This window comes from Stegodyphus dumicola, chromosome 7, assembly GCF_044657685.1.
Source record: "Stegodyphus dumicola isolate Sdum_Otavi_A_Nest chromosome 7, ASM4465768v1".
Classification (NCBI taxonomy): domain Eukaryota; kingdom Metazoa; phylum Arthropoda; class Arachnida; order Araneae; family Eresidae; genus Stegodyphus; species Stegodyphus dumicola.
The window spans coordinates 110,733,033-110,754,581 of record NC_140774.1 but is presented as its reverse complement, the minus strand read 5'-3'; the positions used below and the strand labels follow the sequence as shown (position 1 = coordinate 110,754,581).

Below are 21,549 nucleotides of genomic sequence, written 5' to 3'. Positions count from 1 at the left end.
AAGGTTTTTAAATATTTCTGGTTTCTTAGATTTAAAAAAGAATTTCTCTTCTTATATATAATATCAATCATGACCTATGCATCTATCGTAATTAAAAGAGCACAAATAACTTAAAGGAAATCTTTTCAGACTAGGTTCTTATTAACAGCTAAGCAAATCTGGTAGAATACTTATGGTATTTAAAGTATAGCATTTCAAGAGAAAGAGTGTGATATTGAAACATCTGAAACGAAATTTAGTCTCTTAAGAAAAAATAATTGGTATTAGTCAAAATAATTGGTATCACTTAAATACGTTTCACGTTTGCTATGAGTGTTTTCTCTCTTCTCCATATAAAAGCCTATATTTTAAATAATTTTCAAACAATTTTTACTTGCAAATCCCAATTATTCAAAACTTCACATAGTGCCAATTATAAAACACCCAAATGGGTCAAATGTAATAATGTGTGAAAGACTCCGTATATTTGGAGAATTCGAAAAAGAGGGGAATGGCTCCATTGAAAGTAGGACTCATAAATACGAGTTTAATATGTTCAATCTTCTAATCTAGGTAATCAATTGTCACACAAAAGAATTTGTACTAAAATTAAATAAAAATGTTTTATTTCCAGGTAAACATTAAAGCAAAATTTTAATTTTTTTTTTTTTAAATTTTAGGTTGCGTTTGTAAAACGAAGTGATTTACGGAACAACATATTAAGGAAAACGAAAAGTATCTTTACATTCAGGCATGATTAACGTAGAGCAGCCTTTGCCTCTAATACGTCACTCTTTAATTTATGAGGAAATTGTAGACCTCATTGCAAGAAAAATAAAAAATTACAACTGGTAGGTAATAAAGTACACAACAATATCTTTTATAAGCTGCATTACTACGTAGTAAAATGAAAACATTTAGAAATGTATCATACAGTCACAAAAATGTATTAGTTTTCCTGTCAAAGCAGGCAAGCTCATATATTCTGCTTAAAATATTTACATTCAAAGTATGCTATTTACCATAGCCTCTAATGAATGTTATCTAAGAGAAGCTTACAGATGTTTTTCTAAGGAAGAATAAAAATTTATGAAAGAAAATTCATAAAATTCATATTTTAGTCATGCAAATTTCACATTCATTCTCTTCAGATATTCCAAATCTGGAGGGTTTTCAATTATTTAAAACAATTTTTCCAGTTAAAACAACTAGAATGAAATGCTAATGAGAATCTGTACTTAAGACATAATGATTTTCGAAAAAATGACAGGAATATGTAACTTGTAGAAATCAGAACTCAAAAGGGAAAAAAATTCAAGAAGTTTGATTTAAGCTAGATATTTGGATACAAAATTTTAAAAGAATATTTCATAAATATTTGGATACGAATTTTTAAAAAAAAATATTTCACAGAATTTACAAACTTTGAGTGCGTTTAAATATTATTTTTAAAAAATTGGTTAAGTTTTATATGAGAATCAATTTGCTCTTTAGTTACATTTAGGAATTTTATTTTTGTTGAATATCTAAATGCTGCAGTGATTAAACATTATATTATATCTTCCATAAACAGCATACTCTAGTCATATTCTTCCGCCTATAAGTGTAAATATGTTAATAAATAGTATATCCAAATATGTTTTAAGATGCGTGACACATTAAGCACCTGGCAAACGAAAGACATATATGAAAAATATCAAAAGGTTTAAGAACAAGATTTAATGTAAACGAATATATAAAATATTTATAGAGAATGCTAATATATCTTATCGTTTACTATTTTAAAATCTTCATAAATTTATCATAAAATATTTCTGTTGATATGTAGTATTTAGGAGTGTTTTTACTATCCACAGTGTTTTGCGTCGTATAAAATAATACTTAAGCATATTAGTTTCTTTCCTGTACCGTATTTTACAACGCATTTTTTTGTGTTGTTGTGTGAATGTACTGATATTGTAAGTAACATACAACGCTTAGTCAGCTCAATCGTACTCTACATATTAATTAAAGCAATAAGTATAAATAGAACAGATCTAACAATTTAATGAATAAAATGTTAGCGAGCGTTGCACGTATTAAAACATGCACAATGCTGTATCCATTTAAAACAATAGTGACATACGTACAGTCAGGATAAATGTTTTTTCCTTCAAAAAGAAGATAATTTTAAGTTATTTGAACATTGCAAAACACACGAGGGTTGTTTGCTTAAAGGGAGGAATGTTTTGATGGAGGATTTATTAAGGTAAATTTTCTCATACAGATAGAAGATGAAAAGTTAGAACATAGCGTTATACATACTTACATAACGTTATTACACATAAGTATTTAATTGTATTTAAGTGCATTTTCCCCTTATAATTTCATCAGTAACAATTCCTTTTTCTCCAGTTAATTTTACATTGCATGTATATAGTAATGTTGCATATAATAAATACATAAAGTTTACAGTCATCTGGAACCGTAACCAAAATGTAAGTAAAGGATTAATTCTAATCTAATAACATTAAATGACCGTTACTGACTTTATCGCAAAAGGAAATGAGCATAATATTCACAACCTTCCCTACATGTACCTCTGTTTGCTTTGAATTCTAATATTAGCTACACTTTAGCAGTTAAAATTAGTTTAAATAATTAAACAAATCAAATGAAGTTCGAGTAGAATACTCGTAATTCATAATGATTTAGAAGGAAATAATATTGACTCTAACGGAAAAGTATGCAATGATAAATTTCTCCCCCAGTGGCCTTTTCGTTTAATGATTGTGCTCAGTTTAAGTATAGGCTGACTATTCAAGATAATTTAGAGTTGCCATTGCAGATTCCGGTTGCGAATGAATAGTGTTAACTTTTCTATAATGGAAGCTAAACTTATAGCTAAGTCTATTCCTTTATCGATGCAACATTCCCCTAAGGAAGAATGAGGATCCAGAACATATCGCAGCCAACGCAGATGCTCAATCGATTTCATACCTCGATTAGTAACAGGCACTGCAGCAAATGCTGAAACACATCTATCTGTTTTGGTCAGTTCTATATCGCACGTTTAACATGTATGATGTCTTTAAATGATGATTCCTACATGATATAATGAATTATTTGCCCCATAATTTCTAGAACTTCACATTCATTTTAGATGCGGATTAAAAAATCATATATTTATTCGAAAAGAAATTATCTCTTATATTATCAAATTTTGTAGCGTAGGCTTTCCTATATTTTAATGGGAATGGACATAAAAGAAGGAACATTTTCAGAAATGGGCAGAAATTATTGCTAAGTTCTTTAAAGTAAAACCTCAATGTTATGTCTTAATTTTATTTTTTATTTGTTTAATTTGGTTGAACATGAAGGCTTTATTTCATTCAATTAATTAACAGGTATGAAAACTTCCATTAAAAGTCTCATAGTGAGGTGAAAATGTAATATTTGAGAACAGTAATCGAAAAAACAAGGAATATGGAAAGATTAAATTTAATTATGCGCAACTGTTTTCGGAGCTAGAGTTTTCTGAGCTTTTCTTTGCTAAAAGCTTCTTGGAAGCGTATCGGACTAAATGTACCACGGTAACATATCTCTTTGTAAATGCAAGCGATAGAAATGAAAGATCAACTATGCTTTCATGACGTTTGGAAAACACCAAACTCTTTGGTTTTAATGAACGTTTCCTGCCATCGCAAATATCGTCTGCACAAACAGTTTGCGTTGGCATGTTTAACCATATCTTATCAATCGATTTTTAGCATTTGGAAGAGAGAGACTTGCTTTAGAACACTGTATTGTGAAATTTGTAAAACAGTATAGTTAAGTATAAGGTGTCTGAAATGGAACTATCACGCTACCAGATTATAACCATGATTTACTTCCAGTTCTGTTGCAAAACGTCAGCTACAGAATGTCACCAAATCACGTATACAGCTTTAGCTACTAATGTTGGATCATATGACACTGCGAAGGTTTGGTACCTTCACTTTTGATCATATGACACTGTGAATGATAATGACATTCAAGAAGTAGCGTGCTCTGGTCGGCAACTGATAAGATGAGGCCTGCCCGGGAGAACTTCTGGAAGAACATCTGTATGCAACCCACTCAAGAGCTTGCTAAGGAGTTAGACATTAGTGCCATGTCCATTAGTCGCGCTCTCCATCACATAAACTTGACGTACACGTTCAATCGCTGGTTGCCGCATGAGCTGACTCAAGCAGATAAGAACAGACGTGTTCGGGCCAGCACCAATCTGCTTGAATGTCAAAACAAAATTCTGGACCTGATTGTCATTCGTGATGAAAAGGGGATTTATTTCAACAACACGGGATGAAAGAAGATTGGTTTGCTCCCGGTTAGCACGTCGGCAGCATTGCAAAGAGCAATTTGAGTAACAAAAAGATCATGCTTTGTATCTGGTGGGATTGCCGTGGTATTATCGACAAAGTCTGTCTGCGAAACACTCGACAGTAAGGTGTACGGCGAGATGCCAGTCCGCATTGACGCTGCCATCAAAGAAAAACGTCGAACTCAGTTCCGAAGCAAAAAAGAAATGATCCATCAAGATAATGCAAGACCACATGCATATGTGCATTCATCGGCTGGATTCTAACGACCTCGAATGTAATCTTTTGCCACAACCTCCATATAGCCCAGACATATTTCCTTTGGATTCCTACCTTTTAGCAGCTACATCTTGCTGGTGCTATCTTCCATTCTGAACAGGACGTCCGAAATGAGGTTGATCTGTTTTTGGACTCGTGGTTTTTAAGTTTTGGGGCCGAAGGTTTTTTAAAAAAACTACCAAAACATTGGCAAAAAATCGCAGATTTTGGTGGTCATTACTACCGGCACTAAAGTTACTGCTTTCATGCTTTTTTCTTCCTAATTTTAGTTAGAACGTTTTTTGACTGCAAATTTTCGTTACAAACACATATAATTATTGCCGCAGATCAATTGAACATTACAGAAAAAACTTCCAGTCTCAATTTCGGTCATTAAATGAACAGACTTCATTCTCACCACTGTAGATTGTGTATTACTCAATTTCAGCTCCTGAAGAAGGAATTTTTATGTTATTAATTTTGATATGCATGTTTAGTACTATTCCTAAAATATACTGGATGAAGACTGACTGATTTTCAAATATACTATTTAGGCTCAGGAGAAAGAATAGACTACGGCAAATTTCCTAGTTAGAGTAAAAAAAAAAACAGTTTAACATAAGATCCGCATTCACATTTTTGCTATGTTAAAACGATCACTTCCATGTGTATCACTTGCAAAGAAATGAGAGTAACATACATATTTCTTTACCTATAGAAAGTGTTTCTTGTTCAGTTCTATAGCTTGTAAAGATATTAGGTATTTTTTTAAAGCAGGAAGGATGAAAAATGAGCAACGCTTCGCCGGAAATCGAATCACGGACCCCTGATACATACGCCCAGTGTGCAGACCAGCACACCACGAAGACATGCTAAGAAGGTGGGAGAAATACCTTATAAGCTAAGCTCTTGAGGGCTAACAGTACAAAATTTATTCTTTAATTATGCTAACACTTTTTAACATGCTAATTGTTACATAAGAAATTTAAATCATTTGTAACAGCTACATTTTTGCATCAATGTAAAGCGTTCCGTAATTATGCATTTTTGTACCATAATTCAAAAACAGTTAACTTTTTATTCATAGTCTTACAAACTGTAACCAATCGAAACCCATCTTCGTGTTCAATAAAACAAGTCTTTTCAGAATTAAAAGATGTCTTTTCAAATTAATATCTAATTTATTTCTTGTATTTATTATTGCTGTTATTATTATTGCTTTAACACAAATACAATGAAAATAATACTCATCCTGTTAATGTAATGCAAAATTTTATAAATAATTTCTTTTTTTAATTCATTAATTTTAACTTTTGATTTTGGTATTAGATTAAAAACTGGCTTTAGTTGATTTTACCCTAAAGGAACAAAAGTCGTAAACTTGCTTCCTCATTACTCACTAATATTTTATTCCTGGGTTAAGGTCAACACACTTTGCATGTATATCTGAAATTGTGAGTCAAAAAGTATTTTTATAAGAATGTAATTCCTCATAAATTGAATATTGTATCTATTACTAATGTTTTTATTGTCAATATGTTTGATTTAAATTTTAGCCTCATCACTACGATGGAGCTGACTGCAGATTTGATTGCTGTCTGCGGTACCAAAGGGCCCGGGTTTGAATCCCGGAGAAGGTATGGATGTGTGCAAGTGTATAGATTCTGTGTGGCACTTAAAATGCACGGCGATTTGAAATCTTCTCGAGAAGCTGGTGCAAGGAAAAGAATGGTGAGAGAAACTCATTACGCCCTTCTCGGTACTTACCCTTAGAAATCCGTCTGAAGCGGAACCTTAGCAGCTAGTAAGGCACGAATATACCTAATATGCCAAAATGGGAGTACAGATGCCGGCATTGCTTAAACTTGTTCCTGATTTCCCTCCGCGGAAGATAAATACTAGCAAGTATCTTTTAGAACGCGCTTCAAGAAAGGCATCCTTCACTTTAAGCTGAGAGTCCTCGCTTGCTTTGTCATGTTTGAAAAAAACCTAACCTATTATTGAGTTGTCTTTTATTATATTTTTCAGATATTGCAAGTTTTTACAAATAGAAAGTTTTTGGAAATCATGCGCATAAATTGTTAATTCTTATTACATATGACAGATATACTTATTAGTATGAAATATAAAATCAAGCAGAAATCTGCTTTAGATCAACATTAATTTTGCATAAAAATGCTTCCAATTTCAATATAGTCATGCTTGGCATCCCTCTTCTAAGGGTAACTCATGGCAGATCATCTTTTTCAGTTTGAGGGGGAAATAGTGATTTTGTGTCTGATTGCATTAAAACCATTACAATTTGTCTAATTTGAGGTTGATATATGCCTACTTTGATATCATACGATGTTTATAAATTTATTACCATAGAAATTAAAGAGAATAGAAATTAAAGATTTTATTAAATGCACAGTAAAAACCTTTCAGTAACATTAAGTGAAAAGTATGTTTCTCACTTTAAATTCAAAGCCAATTGTTGATCAACATGCATTTTCTCTGCATGTTGATCAACAGCAGAGGACGAAAGCTAAGATCTGTTTCTTGAAACCCATAGCTGAATGATCAATGCTGAGGAGAAGGTCTTGGAAAAAACAGAAAATCGTGTTCTAGGAACAAAAAAGTGATTAGGAAGTAGGAAAGCTTATTGATTTATTTCTATTTTCCCAGAATAAAACTGTCAAACGTGGAATTTTGTGGCCGAAGATAAGCAAAACTTTTCTTGTAATCATATATCAAAAACCAGATTCTTTATAAACTGCAGGACGTTGGACATTCATGAAGAACGGCTGCTAACACTAGCTAAGTAACCTGTATTAGGTATAGAGCTACACGGAGTTAAACGTAGTATTATGGATCCATTGCAAAATATCTTCAATATATTGCGGAAAGTCATGAGAAAAGACCTATATTAACAGATTAAGCTTAAGTTATTTGAATATGACAAAGCACACAAGGGATATCTGGCAATGAGAAAGCATGCTTCTGTGGAGGGTATCTCTAAGCTGTGGGCTCATTTTTACGTTAGCATGAGGAAAATCACGCAAACCAACTATACAGCTAGCTATTTTGCCTAGGAATCTAACCCGCGTTATAATCGCAGAATTCAGTTATCTTAACCACTCGGCCACCAGCGAAGGCTAAAAAGACAGCAGAATTTGTCGCAGAATCTCCAATGACACTTGTCTATTAATGATTTTCTACATCTTATGATCTGTAACTTACTGGTTTCTCTGCTCTGTTGTATTTTTGTAGGTACGCCCAGCCACTGCAGTGGTAAGTTACTCTGAATGTAGTACCCATGTAGTTCCTATCCGAAGAATATTAGAATGTTTGTACGTGTGTGAGTCTGTACGGTAAAGGGAGCACTCAGAATATACGGTAAGTGGAAATCCTCTCGAGAGGTTAGGGTAGGAAAAGACAGGTGACAGACCTACGGACTAACCCACTCCGGAATACTTTTCCTCAGAATTAAATGAAAGATTAAGAGTTAGCAAGATCCAGCGATACCTACTCTATACCTTCGGCAAGGCGCAGGTGACGGCTAATCTGTATCTGCATATTCATAGGACAATTGTTGCTTGTCTTTTCCAGTAGGTTACATTTTTAATGATTTTCTTCTAAAGCATTATGTGTAGAGTAATCAGAAATTTTACATGCTGGAATTTTTACTGGAAAACAAAAAACAGAAAAAAAATTAATGTGGCTGCGATATTCATTACATTATTTTTTTTTCAATTTACTGTAACCAAATAACCAGCAACATGTGGTACAGCTGTAGCCTTTTCTTGCTAATTAAATTATCACTGAATTTCTCACTGATATTCTTTTTTTCCATTCCCTTAAAAAAGCAATAATGAGTAGTGAATTCTTGAATGAAGAGTTCATCCTAGACTATCATAGTAGTGTTATATGAATAACAACTGAAGATAAATTATGCGGATGTTCTTTGTTTCCAGACTCAGATTAAAATTTTAATTTGAACTTCTTCCTTCCTCCGCGCGTTGATTTGAGCTACTTAACAATAGAATCATTCTCCTTGCTCTTCTTATTTAGATGCGCCAGACGGACTCTATTAGCCTTACCGCCTAACTGAGTAACTCACAAGATGCGCATTTAATATTAATATTAAACGTATATTTAATTCCTCACCCCAACTGGTATAGCGGTTAGTGACTTTGACCGCTATACCGAAGGGTTCGGGTTCAAATCTAGAGTGCCTATGCGGCATGAGGGCATTCTAAATATGTGGCGAGCCGAACGTCCTGTCGAGTGGTTGTTAGTAGGAAAAGAGAGGGGAGACATTTAAACCCGTTCCCCCCCCCCCGAGGTGCTATCTACTTTAACCAATATGAGCCCAGGGCTCTTGCAAGTGACAGGCGCAATCTCACCTCCTTGCCCCGATGAATTTCCCGATGCCTGCTCTAATATCTGACGAGAGAGTTTGGTTACAACAACAGAAGAAAGCAACACATATAGATGTATCAAACTATATAGATGATGTACACTGCTCAAAACAATTAAAGGATATTGTAAGTTTTATATAAAATAAAGATATAAGCGAAATTTTTTTTGCCGAAAAGGGAAGAAGAGAATCACAAATGCAAATTTTTCTGATTTTCAATCTGTGGAGTATGCTAATTTTGAGTTCGACGTCAAAAATGTCGCTTCAGCGGCAGCGAATGAAATTTGACTTTCAACTGAACAAAAGACAATGAAGACAAGGATGATCGGCATTCAGTGACTGCTTTGTTTCGATGAGTACGATGTCTCAGCGAAGTCATTTAACCGATTTAGAAGCTTGAAGAGTTGTTGGTAGGTTAGAAGGGGGCCAAACTCAAGCCGAAGTAGCTCAAGCCATTGGAGTGTCACAAAGTGTGATTTCCGGGATCTAGAACCGTTTTTTAGAAACTGGAAGTGCAGGCCGAAGACCAGGGCAAGGTCGTAGACTGGCAACAACGCCCAATGAAGATCGTTATTTAGTGTTAACGACTCGGAGACACCAAAATATGAATGTTACTCTTCTCCAACAGCACCTTCGCTCGGCTACTGGCACCACGGTTTCAACTCAGACTGTCCGAAACCGACTCTATGGTGTAGGTCTGTATGCTCGCCGACCGATGGTATGTGTTAGACTAACATCAAGGCATCTTCGCGACCGCAGGGAGTGGGCAACAGAGCATGTGAACTGTAGGAGAAATGAATGGAGCAATGTTCTTTTTCCTGACGAGTCCCGTTTTTCTGTTCATCCTGATAATAGGCGTATTTTCATCTGGAGGGACCGTGGCAGTAGGAATAATCCTGCGTTCGTGCACGAAAGTGTCAGATTTGGCGGTGGGGGGAGTGTTGGTGTATGGTGGCATCTCCATTGACGGGCGCACAGACCTCTACATCATTCGAGATGGACCTCTGACTGGTCGCCGATATAAGGATGAGATTCTCAGACCTATTGTAGTCCCTTACGCTGCAGCAATTGGAGATGACTTCATTTTAATGGACGATAACTGCAGGCTACATCGTGCTAACCTGCTGGAGGATTTCCTTTTCGAGGAAGGAATCGTACGAATGGAATGGCCAGCGTGTTCTCCAGACATGAATCCAATAGAGCACGTTTGGGACGCTCTAGGAAGACGAGTTGCTGGCCGCCAACCACCCCCACAAACTCTTCAAGAACTGGAAAGAGCTCTTCTGGAAGAGTGGGACAGAATACCCCAATTCGTGATTAATAGCCTCATTGACTCCATGCCTCAAAGGTGTTCAACGTTGCTGGCCGTCCGTGGAAGCCATACCCCCTACTGAAAATGATTTCCTTTGAAGAAAACACCTTTTCTTATTCTTTTTTTCTCATATGCAGAAATTGTGCTTTTTTCCTTTTGTACACAAATGCGGAATAAAATGCAATTTTTCTGCCAAACATGTATAATTTATTCTCATATAACCTACTACGTCTGTCGACCATGTATCAATCAGCTAAAATGTTTCCCAGCCACAAGATCCACCTAAAACCGCAATATCCTTAAATTGTTTTGAGCAGTGTATTTATGTAGAGTAACGAAAAGATATATTTACCTGCAATTCAAACATTAAAAAATTAACTCGTAAACATTGCATTGTAATAAAATGCCTCTTAAAAGATTTCTCAATCAATCATTTTAAAAAAAAAATTACGCAACATTAGAAAACAAAATGTAAAATATCGTACAAATATCTATGACAGTGAAGTCTGCTCTCTATCTTCGTAGTTTGATCTATTTTAAATGATGACGCTAGTACTCACAAATTGTAAACTTAAAATTTTTACAGTCGTCTAGTTACAGGTGCGAACCTTCATTTATTTAAAATATTGATGTAATATTACTATATAGTTGGTATAAATAATAGATATAAAAATATAATTCCTGAAAAATGCTGTCAGAAAGCCCAGATAATTTTTTAAAGGATTTTACAATCATTATTCGACTTATACAAAATATAACAGCAAAAGTGAAAAAAAAATATCTACTGCATTAAGGAATGCCAATAATGCATGTTTAAACGGACGCGACATTATAAATACCGGAAGCAATAACATCTCTAAGAGGTATTTTCAAACAGTACAGTCTTTAAATCAGCTACAGTTCTAATTTTTTTTTTATTATTATTACTTGTAACAGTTTTTTTTTTATTCTCAATATTCATACGTCATCAGGAATATAAAATTAGTTAATTATGAAAAATGTGAATTCTGAAAGCAGAAAAACTTAAGTAACAATTTCAGACATAATAGGTTGCACACATGATTTTCGTATGTCTGAATGTCAGTGGAATAATTCTATTGTTAGAAACCCTTATCGAAGATACAGGCCTTAGCTAAATGGTATAAATTGAATATTGTATTACCCTAATTCTTTGAAACCAATATTTTCTGTTAGGAAGATTTCATATACATACTAGTAAGTTCTTAATTAATACATATGCTAAATAACAGATTACTGATATCGGAAGCAGAACCTTAAAATTCATATTATTGCTAGAATATTAACATTATATTTAATTTAAAATAGAAAGCACAGAGCGTCATACACATGTAAGATGATAAGAATAGTAAGATGGCATTATTCTATAATCTATATCAATGACAGAAATCTCAGCTGCGATACTATTGCTATCATACTGGTATAATGGATCAAAATGACAAGTAATAAAAGTTTAAAATGAAAAAGTGTAGATTTAAGAAGATTTTTCCAGTACTTTGTCCATCAGAATCAATTAGAAGTTCTCCCGGTATACCGGTATAATTCTTTTAAACTAGAGTATAACTTTTAAAAACGGAGGAAAATTTTTGTAATTCATCAGAATACAGCTACGGTCTCGAAAATCAATGTTTTTACCTTAAATACGCAGATAATAATATCAGAAGCTGTTTCTGAAATAGTTTTTGCAAATTAAAATTGCATAAAACCGACGGTCATGATAAAAACTAAATGAGCAAATGGTGAAATATCGCTATCATATCAGAAAGATGGTCTTTAAAATTTAAAATTTCTTTCACCGAATGGGTTAATAATAGAAATTAAGATAATGTACAGTAAAAAAAATCATTTAAGACTGCAAAAAAATAATTTTTTATTTCCCTAGCAGAAATCAATTTTACATCAAAACTTATCGTTGAAATTACTATTGCACTAGATTTACATCATTATTATAATAACTCAACTTTTTTTTGTTGTGTATATTGTAGATAAGCAGGTTGTCCATAAATATTCACAGTAGGAATTTCAGAACAACTGAGACGTCACGTTGATTACTTAAAAACATTATAGTGCTAGAACTTCTTTTAGATAAATTTAATGCATCTAAATATTTGAGTTTCACGCTCTTTTTCTAATGTATAATAAATTTATGAGAGATCACTAATTTGAATAATATAATATTTTGATTTAATTTCTAAATTTCTTTAGTTTCTTTTTTAAAATACGAACATTTTTAGATATTTTATATTAACCTGATAGAAATAAAAAAATCATGTTTCAGATTCATAAAATAATTCTTAATTAGTAATAATTTGAAGCATTCATGTAGTTGCAATTTACAAAATAAATTCAAATGTTAAATTAAAAAAATGTTTTCTTACCTGGGCCGCTAGTGAGTAGAAGTACAGTACAGAAAGGCACAGCTAAGAGTGTGACAGCAATATAGAAAGATAGCATTGCCGGCCGGCGAGCTAAGCAGAAATATCGACTGACACTGTTATTGATGATGGTTGTCATGTTCTCTGATTTTTCACCGACAATAAGTTCACAGTCTTCAATTTCTCTACCTCTCTTACCGTGACCAAGAAAAAAATTAACAGTTTAATTTTTCTGCTTCGTTATAATTGATATGCACAAAATTCTATCTGGAAATTTATTATTTCAGTAAAAAGTTAGTGATTAATAGGCTTTATAATTGTTTTATACACTTTTACTGTGTGACTTTAGAGTTATAATATATTTAATAATAACAGTAACTGCTTTTCTTTTATTTTGAAAAAATATGCTTCGCTAATGGTTGTATACCCCCTTCATCACAGTTTTTAGGATATTAATTTATTGGATAGTTTGATTATCACAAATATTTCTGAGATAAGCGTATTTTCAACAAATTACGAAGTTTGGAGGGTTTATCACATGTCAGATTCGTGGTGAACGCTTCGAAACAAAGAATAAACATGCCCTAAATTTTTCGAGCAATCGAATAACCTCGGCTAAAGTAAAGCGTTAACATTTAAGAAAATATAATTTCTTTTAGCGGTTACTTTACGTGACAGTTGCGAAGGGTTTGATGCCATATGAGACTCTTTGGACACTGGCTCCTAACAGCCAATTAGAGAGAAGCACACGGCTTACTTCGCTCTCGATACGCTGAGTTCTCCTAAACGGAACTGGAGGTTGTAGCTTTTTACTAGTCTGCTGGCGCATAGGTGGCGTTCCAATACAACCGGCCTATTGGAGCACGTGACTCACCGGATGGATAAAACGCGTGCTATGGATCTTACGCTTCCCCCTCATCCCTTTTCTTTCCAAAATGATCGTGGAGGAGTTCCTGGAAGTTGGAAATGCTAAAAAAGCAGAGAGCAAATTTTAGAAGGTAATAGAAAATTTATAGCGGAACTCGGTATTTCTAAAAGTGGAACAAAATGCATTCTCCTCTTTTTTCTCTCTAATATATTATTTCAAAAGGATACTGAAAGTTCAGCGTGCTGCATTTTTTGAGTTTAAATTCTTAATTTATGTCTCATCTCCAAGATTGCACTTTCCAACATTTTCGCTAAAGACAATTGCATTATTTATGATTTGCAGTTTCTGTTTAAAGGCGCCATAATCAAATTTTTAGACATCCAAATTTTATTTTGTCCAAAAGAACATGAGAATATCGTCTAAAGGAAATGTTTTTATTCAGCAGAATATTGAAACTATAAGTTTATAAATTCCGAATCTAGTCACATCTTTAAAATAATGTGCGTGATTAAAGTTTTACACATTCAACATTAAATAATTTTTAAACTATTTAATTTTTACAAGTACGGAGAAAGGAAGGAGGGACATTTAAAGTTTCCTTTTTTTTTATAAGGAATAAAGTTTTATTTTGAATAAATTTCAAACCGTTGAAGATGATATGAAAAACTACTGAGAGAAAATATTTTTACAGAATTTAATTCTTGTACTGTCTTTCTCCTCACCGTCCCAGTATGCCTTATTCATAATCAATCAAGTTATAAGGTATTTTCTCCCTGCTTTCTACAAGTCCTAGTGGTGTAACGGTAGCCCACTCGGCGGGCATTCGAGAGGTCTAGGTTCAAGTGTCGACGGGTTCATTGATCATTTTTCATGTCTTCTGCTTCAGAATAACCTAATGTCTCTACAAAATAATATTGTATAATTAAAACAGCACAATAACCCTTGAATAACTTAAAGAAGAACCCCTCGTGTGATCGAAAATGAGTGTATAACGTTTGACTTACAGACTTCCAGAATATTAGTCATTTATAACCTAATCTTGACTGGGAAATCACGGATAAACAGAAAGAATTAATAATTTCGTACGTTTTATATCTTATGCTGCATAGAAATTATTCTATTGTTCAAAATGTAGACCTAGGAAAGGAACTATAGTAAATTAAATGATAGGGTTAGTAAAATATACCGTTAACCTTGTATTGTACTCATCATATGCATGTATGTGAGGAACAATCACCTTTGCCCCTTTGCCCGTGCGTGCTTTTATAATGTAACTGGTAGCGCGTCTGCATGGCAGTCGGCAGTTTCGTGGCTCAAATCCCGTGTAACACATAGTTGATATCCTACGTCTGCTAATACGGAAAACTTTAAGTTCTCTATGGCGGCATCTGTATTAAAATGTGCTTAACGATCATTTGTCATCACCTGAATACGGTGGAGGGGATCTCGACCTTCCGTTAGTAGAGTTTTAAATTGGGATAGCACAATGAATTTCCTCCTTCAACCGTGTGTGCTCTCGTGGCGTAACTGCAGGCGAAATATTCATACATTGAAACCTGGTGAAAGTGTATCTAATTTTTCAAGTTTTCTGCTCCGAGAAATATAACGCTCTCTCTGTTTCCTAGATAGCTTGCAATGTATTAGTACCTTCATTAATTGGCCTTTCATTACAGGTGAGATAAATCTTAAATCTTTCTGTATTCTAAAAGACTGTCGAATCTTCTGAATTCTTCGCATAAGAATAAATCGAAAAGGAAAGAAAAACAAAACGAGTGTCGCCTTAGTACATGTATTTGTAGGTAAGATAAAGCTAAATTTGATTGATGGATCCCTCATCTTAAAGGGCGACTGAGAAGGATATCGAAATCCAAATTGTGGTGAATTATAATTTACGACATTTTAGTTCGGGCGTCACTGCAGAGACTATTAGATGTTTTTGAAATTACTGAATGGGATAAATCAACTATATCCTCCTCGGGATTCGAACCGCGGATCTTTCGGCTGCCAACCAAACGTATTACTATTAACATGGACAAAAGGAACGTGATTATTTCTTATAAAGATTCGAATAATTAAAAAGTCACGACGAATTGAGTTTTCGAATCTGGCATTTTCTTTCAAAATTCGATTTTCTCAGGGTTTCTCAAGACTCGAGAATTCGAGCTTTGCAGTGGGCTTTATTACCTTCTACGATACTAAACTCTGAAAGTAAAGTGCTAGATTCAATAATTGAAAAAATTGTGCAGTATATTTGTATGTGGTTTATTGCAATAAACGATAAAAGAATCCAGTGTTGGTAACCATGGCGTACTGCGACAATCCTATGATAATCTGAGCGTTCGTCTTCAAATTTCTTTTAGAATTTCAAAACAATTTCCTAACATACTAAATGAAAAACGTCGATGTACAACTCAGTCGCGCTGTTCAAGTCTTCTTTATTCAAGGGTTATGTCTTTTAAATAGCTTTAATGTACTTCTTCTAAATCCATTTTCGCGACAAAGGGAACAATTCGTTTTCATATTTTAAACTTCTTCTGTAGGATAAGCGATGGTTGTTTAGGATGGATCATTGTTTATCTAAATCATTGCTGAACTAAAGCGGTAAAACGGGAAACTTGGGATAAATTTATCCAAAATGTACATTTCACATACATGATGAAATAATTATTTATAAATTTAATAAACTGTCACGTTTGTCGATTATTTTTTTAATCATTGATATACCGTTTTGTTAATTTGAAACGTGACTAGTTTGAAATATAACCTGCAGATGCATTTGATTTCAGTCGTGAAGGAGTGTGGGTTCTTAAAACGTCGTAGTAATTCTTTCTTTTAATCGCATTGTATATTACTGTACATTGCTTCGCCACAATAAATTCTTAAGGTAAAAGAAAGATATTTTTATTCTGCCGCCGAATTTTTGCAGAAGTATTTTCAGCATTCGGCAGAAAATCATTAATTCTGACAAGTTTCAAGGCTTTATTTACAGCTAATAGATTTTTGTGTTTCATCATTCCTTAAAAGAAACTCAATTATACTAAGAAACGCTGTTTTAATTTGATTCTTTTGACCATACTTTATCCTAAAGAAACATAATAAACAGAGCTGGATTGTTTGCAGAACATTTTTTTATCATCATTTCGAATTTTATATTTTAAACGTAAGCATTATATTATCCTATAATAATCTGTAACATTTTTAAGTAAGGGTGATTTTTTACGGAAAATATGTTGTTGTAAACGCGATTTTACTATTTGCATATTTGTAACATGATTAATATTTTATTAAATAAAATAGTACTTCTTAATTTAAAGTCGTTGTTCAAGAAATACGTATGCAGATGTGAGGTTTATTTTGCACATAAGCTTTTCTTGAGAAAAATTTCTCTCTGATATATTAACTTCACATATCGCTTTTAATAAAAAATAAAATTTCTGGGAAATAGATTCAGGATATATATTATAAATCACCTCACATAATTCTTTCTTATCAGGGGTTAATACTCCAATCGAGAGATAACGACTTACACTCGGAAAATTATCAGCAAATGATGGATTCCTATAAAATTATGTATAATTTCAATACTGTGGTTTTTTTTTATTTTTAGTGATATTATTTGATATTGTTTTTTATAGGTAAGAAGATATAGCTTATTGCAACATTGATATAAAATAAAATGATTTCATTGCGTAGAGTATTGGAAGGTATTATGATTTGTATTTGCTAACTGCACAGATATAGCAGAAAATTACATGCACATCCAATCGGTTCCAGAGCTAAATGTAAAACCTGAATAAAACTCTAAGTCATCAATTATTTTATTTGCTTCACAGTAAGTTTTGGGTACCTGAAACAATGCCTTAAACTAACTTTTAAATGCACATATTTTCACAATTAATTTAACCTTTGACGGAAAGTCATTCATTGAAATTTATCAGCAACAAAACAGAAATGATACAAGCTATTTTATGCACAAGAAAAATTTTGGAAAGATTTTTTACTATAACTTTATTTTATGTAGCTCTTTGTATTAAATATATTATAGTTTTCCTCTTTAAAAAGCATCCTTATATACCATGGTTGCGCATATTTTGCAAATATTGTCTAAATTCATGTTTAGATAATGCGATTGCAGAATAATTTATCTTACAATTAAACAATGATTCTTCAGTTATTAAAGTCTCCTAAATGAGTACTATCGTTTCAAAATAAACTTTACTCACAGCGTTCTTTTATTAGTAGTTAGTACTTCGGTTTGCTTTATTTGGCTACTGCAAAACACGTAAGGGCTATGTTCCTGAAGCTACGGATATCTTTGTCTAGGCGCCCTTTGTAAGGAGAGCTGGCTCGTATCCACTAGCAGTTAACAGTTATTTAAACCCCATGTTTTCAACATTGTGCTTTTATGTATAGTTTTGTGAAACAGATGTAATATAAGTTACTCATAAGTATTCATTTGAGCCATTTCTCAATGCATTTTCCCTGTAATGTGTTTACTGTTAATTAAGCGGAAATATATATGAAATATCAATTAATCAGGAGGGCAACAAATCTATAAATAAAATTTCAGACCTCTAAATGAACTGAAATTTTTCATTATATTATAAATCTGTTTATTACAGTTACTTTTTTCTTTGAAAAACCCATCGCTTTCTGTATATAACTTGAGCTTAATTTTCTCCCCTCCCCTACGTTTAAACGAAGGAGCATGATATGTGTGAATGCCTTGTTTGAAATCGTACTTTCTCCTACGTCATTATTTATTTGGAGGAACGTCGGGGCAATTTCTTTGAACCCAATCCTCAAGCAGAACTTTCTTTTTGTTCTTCTTTCGCAACTTCAATCACTTTGTTCACATTCTAAGGCCGTTGGTGATTGATGAGGTTTTCTTCATCAACAAATTTACTATTGCAGCAAATTGACGTCAATATAAAGTTGTTGAACAAACTCTGTTATTTACCTCCTTAACATTTGCGAAGAATGTTGCAATTCTTTTAAAATGATTGTCTTTTCCATTTCTTTCTATTATTTTAATTGTCAAAGATGATACAGGTTTGTAGCACTGAGTTTTAAAAAAAGCCACATTTTTTTACCTTTGAGCGGGTATATTGTTTTTAAATTTTAGTGCAGACTTTTAATGTATATAGGATGGTGGGGAATATTATTGAAAATCAATAAATTTTAGCCTATGCATTTTCTCGACAACATATTTTATTCTGGCATGAAACATTTTGTTGCCTACAAACTACTGAATTTGATCAATTTTCTGTCCTTGATTTGGGTTGATAAATTTCTTTCGATGAAAAAGACTTTTGTAAATTACAAATTATAATTTTTTTCGTTGTAATTTGAATAATTAGACTTACATGTATGTTTCCAAAATCCATACGCTTTTTGACTTCCGTGCATAAAGAATTTATTAGTTTTAAAGAACTCTAGCTCACATTACATTAAATTTGCAAACATAAATAAATATTGCAGTTCTATACTAACTTACATTGATTATTATTCAACTGAATTTAATAGTATGAATGAAACATTATTTCTCCAAATTTTCCAATCCAAAAGCCAATTAAAAATTATTACTTTTCACAATATAACAAACAAGACTGTAAAATTTTAAAAGATCATCATTCTAGTAGATTTTTACTGCCCATAACTTTTAAAGGTTACATATAAGTCGTCAAACATATGCCATTAGATGATCATATATTCGTATACAGTCAGAAATTAGTTTCAAAACCAATCTAAATTATTCTCGCAATAATGGTGTACTAAACAAATGAATGAACATGAAAAATAAAAGTATAAAATTAAGTATAAGCAACAAACGAATGAAGCATGACAGATAAATGCAAGCCAAAAGTCCAGTAAAACAAAGTACCTAAAATAGATTAAAATATTTAGTATAAAAACAATGTATGTAATATACATTAAAGTATGAAAATACCTTACTATGAGTACATTAATATGAAAACAAAATGCATAAAATACATTGAAATATTAAGTATACCTTGAAAAAAACTTAGCAATTCAAATTATATTACTAACTTAAGTCTCTCTTAAATACAGAAATAAATTAACACTGATCTAACACTAATCTAACTTTGATCGGTCGAAAGGAAAATCATATCTACTAAGAAACTTCAGTTGATGTCTCTTATAATGCCGTCATTCACTTAAAAGTGTGATGCAGTGATTAATAAGTATTACAATTTGAACACAAGGGTTCACTCTCCGTTTTTAGAAGGTAAATATGTGTGGTCCGAGAATGACAGTTTCTAAGGCAGGTTAAAATACCTTCCTCCTCCCTGTTTCTCATTGCATCCCAGTATTCCACTAGGGGTTTTATGGCTTGCTATTAATTAAATATCCCACAGAAGCTGCAACTTGTTCAACATTTTCTCCTTGATACCCTTGCGCGATAATCCGTCCTTATATGACTGATCAAACTTACCTGTACCAACCGTTAAGTGTTTAACAGAGCTTAGTAGAGCTATAAACGGGACATTAAAAGCTAAAGCGGAACCATCCAGGCCCACAAACAGCAGAAACGGCAATGCTGTTTTAAAATAACTCAAAGAAAAATACGCACACATATATACATGCACTAGCTGATACCCGCCAGCTTTGCTGGGCGCACTATCTATTTGAATGTGAACCGAGACTTCTTATATGGACGACATGTCTAATTTCGAAATGATAATTAATGTAATTTTTTTTAATTTAAAGTCGGGAAACAGAGCCCCAGTCAGTGAATACTACGCACAGTGAATAATCATACACAGAATTTCCACATCACCCATGAGGTCCTGTGCATTGGGATGCGTCCCCATTATTCAACGTGGCGGTATCCACACAGTAGGCATACACCAAGAAAAATTGCCAATATAAAACTAAAGACATATGTTGAGAAGTTTTTTCATTTTTTTATTTATTAAATCAATTTTTTATCAATTATAATTTGTCCTTGACTTTTTATTGTATGGTAACCTTGCCTGCGAAGAAGACACACTTCTATAATTCAGCAAAGATTTCAGGCAATCAAAAGAGGTTTTTAAATCAAAATGTACTTCAAATTGCAAATATTTCAAAAACGGTGAGAAAATCGGCCAGAGTGGATGGTGGTTTTCCGAAAACTAATTTTTGAAAAAAAGACATAACCCATAACAAACAACAGATCTTACTAAAATTGTTACACGTTGCCGTGTCAGTTCTATACTATTCTGTTTTTTTTTTTCGAAGTTGGCAGAATATTGCGTACTTCACCTTGTACCGAAATAAAAGTGAAATCATTTCCCACTTGAAATTGCGAAAAACCTACATCCATTACCCTAAATAAAACTTCTTTCACTCTACGTAAAGCCCTAGCAATGCTATGTTCTTCAGCTTGTATTATGTAGTCTTAGAAATACTCTGACAATAATACAACATGGCCTCCTATTTTAACGTTAACAGCTTTTATACTGTACTTCTTTCATATTTTGAGGCAAAGCACTACGAATAAACATGCGTTTTCACAACTCTTCCAGCCAAAGTTGGACGTTAAGCAATATTCGCACTTTGATGTTTTATGTATTTAAACTAGTGCGGTAACTATTATAATTACACCGATAATGCATGATTGATAAAATTAATTGAGTGAACAAATAAATACCATGCCGTTGCTCTGTGTCGATTTCAAAATGATATTCCTGCATAAAATGAAGCAGAATTAAAAGGAACGATTTCGTTTTACTCTACACTCCTATTCTCTTTTTCTCCTTAAAAGGGATCAAAAGTCTTTAAAAGTGTAGCAAAAGTTTGGGCTATACCAACACTTTTAATGGAATTTTGAAAATAATATTCATAAAAAGAAAATAACTGCGCATTTTATTTTGCAATCAAAATGACAGCTTTATGGGTCTTTAATATTTATTTTGGCAGTTTGCCATTTTAGGGAAAAAAGTGCATTTACATTGCATTTCCAAATATCCATCCAACTTTCCGTAATTAGT

General features: G+C 33.0%; 1 protein-coding gene and 1 long non-coding RNA gene across 2 annotated transcripts in view; one reads left to right on the top strand and one right to left on the bottom strand.

Moving 5' to 3' along the window:
* The window catches only part of LOC118201601 (alpha-1,3-mannosyl-glycoprotein 4-beta-N-acetylglucosaminyltransferase B-like), a 246,080-nt gene extending 232,628 nt beyond the window's left edge, over positions 1 to 13,452 (bottom strand). Inside the window, exon 1 of the mRNA XM_085820727.1 lies at positions 12,688 to 13,452. Coding sequence (XP_085676853.1) covers positions 12,688 to 12,823 — 136 coding nt within the window. The 5' untranslated portion in view covers positions 12,824 to 13,452. The remainder of the gene's footprint in view (positions 1 to 12,687) is intronic.
* A 115-nt stretch (positions 13,453 to 13,567) lies between these two features.
* The window catches only part of LOC118201608 (uncharacterized), a 130,381-nt gene continuing 122,399 nt past the window's right edge, over positions 13,568 to 21,549 (top strand). Inside the window, exon 1 of the long non-coding RNA XR_004760280.2 lies at positions 13,568 to 13,682. This is a non-coding gene — a long non-coding RNA (uncharacterized LOC118201608). The remainder of the gene's footprint in view (positions 13,683 to 21,549) is intronic.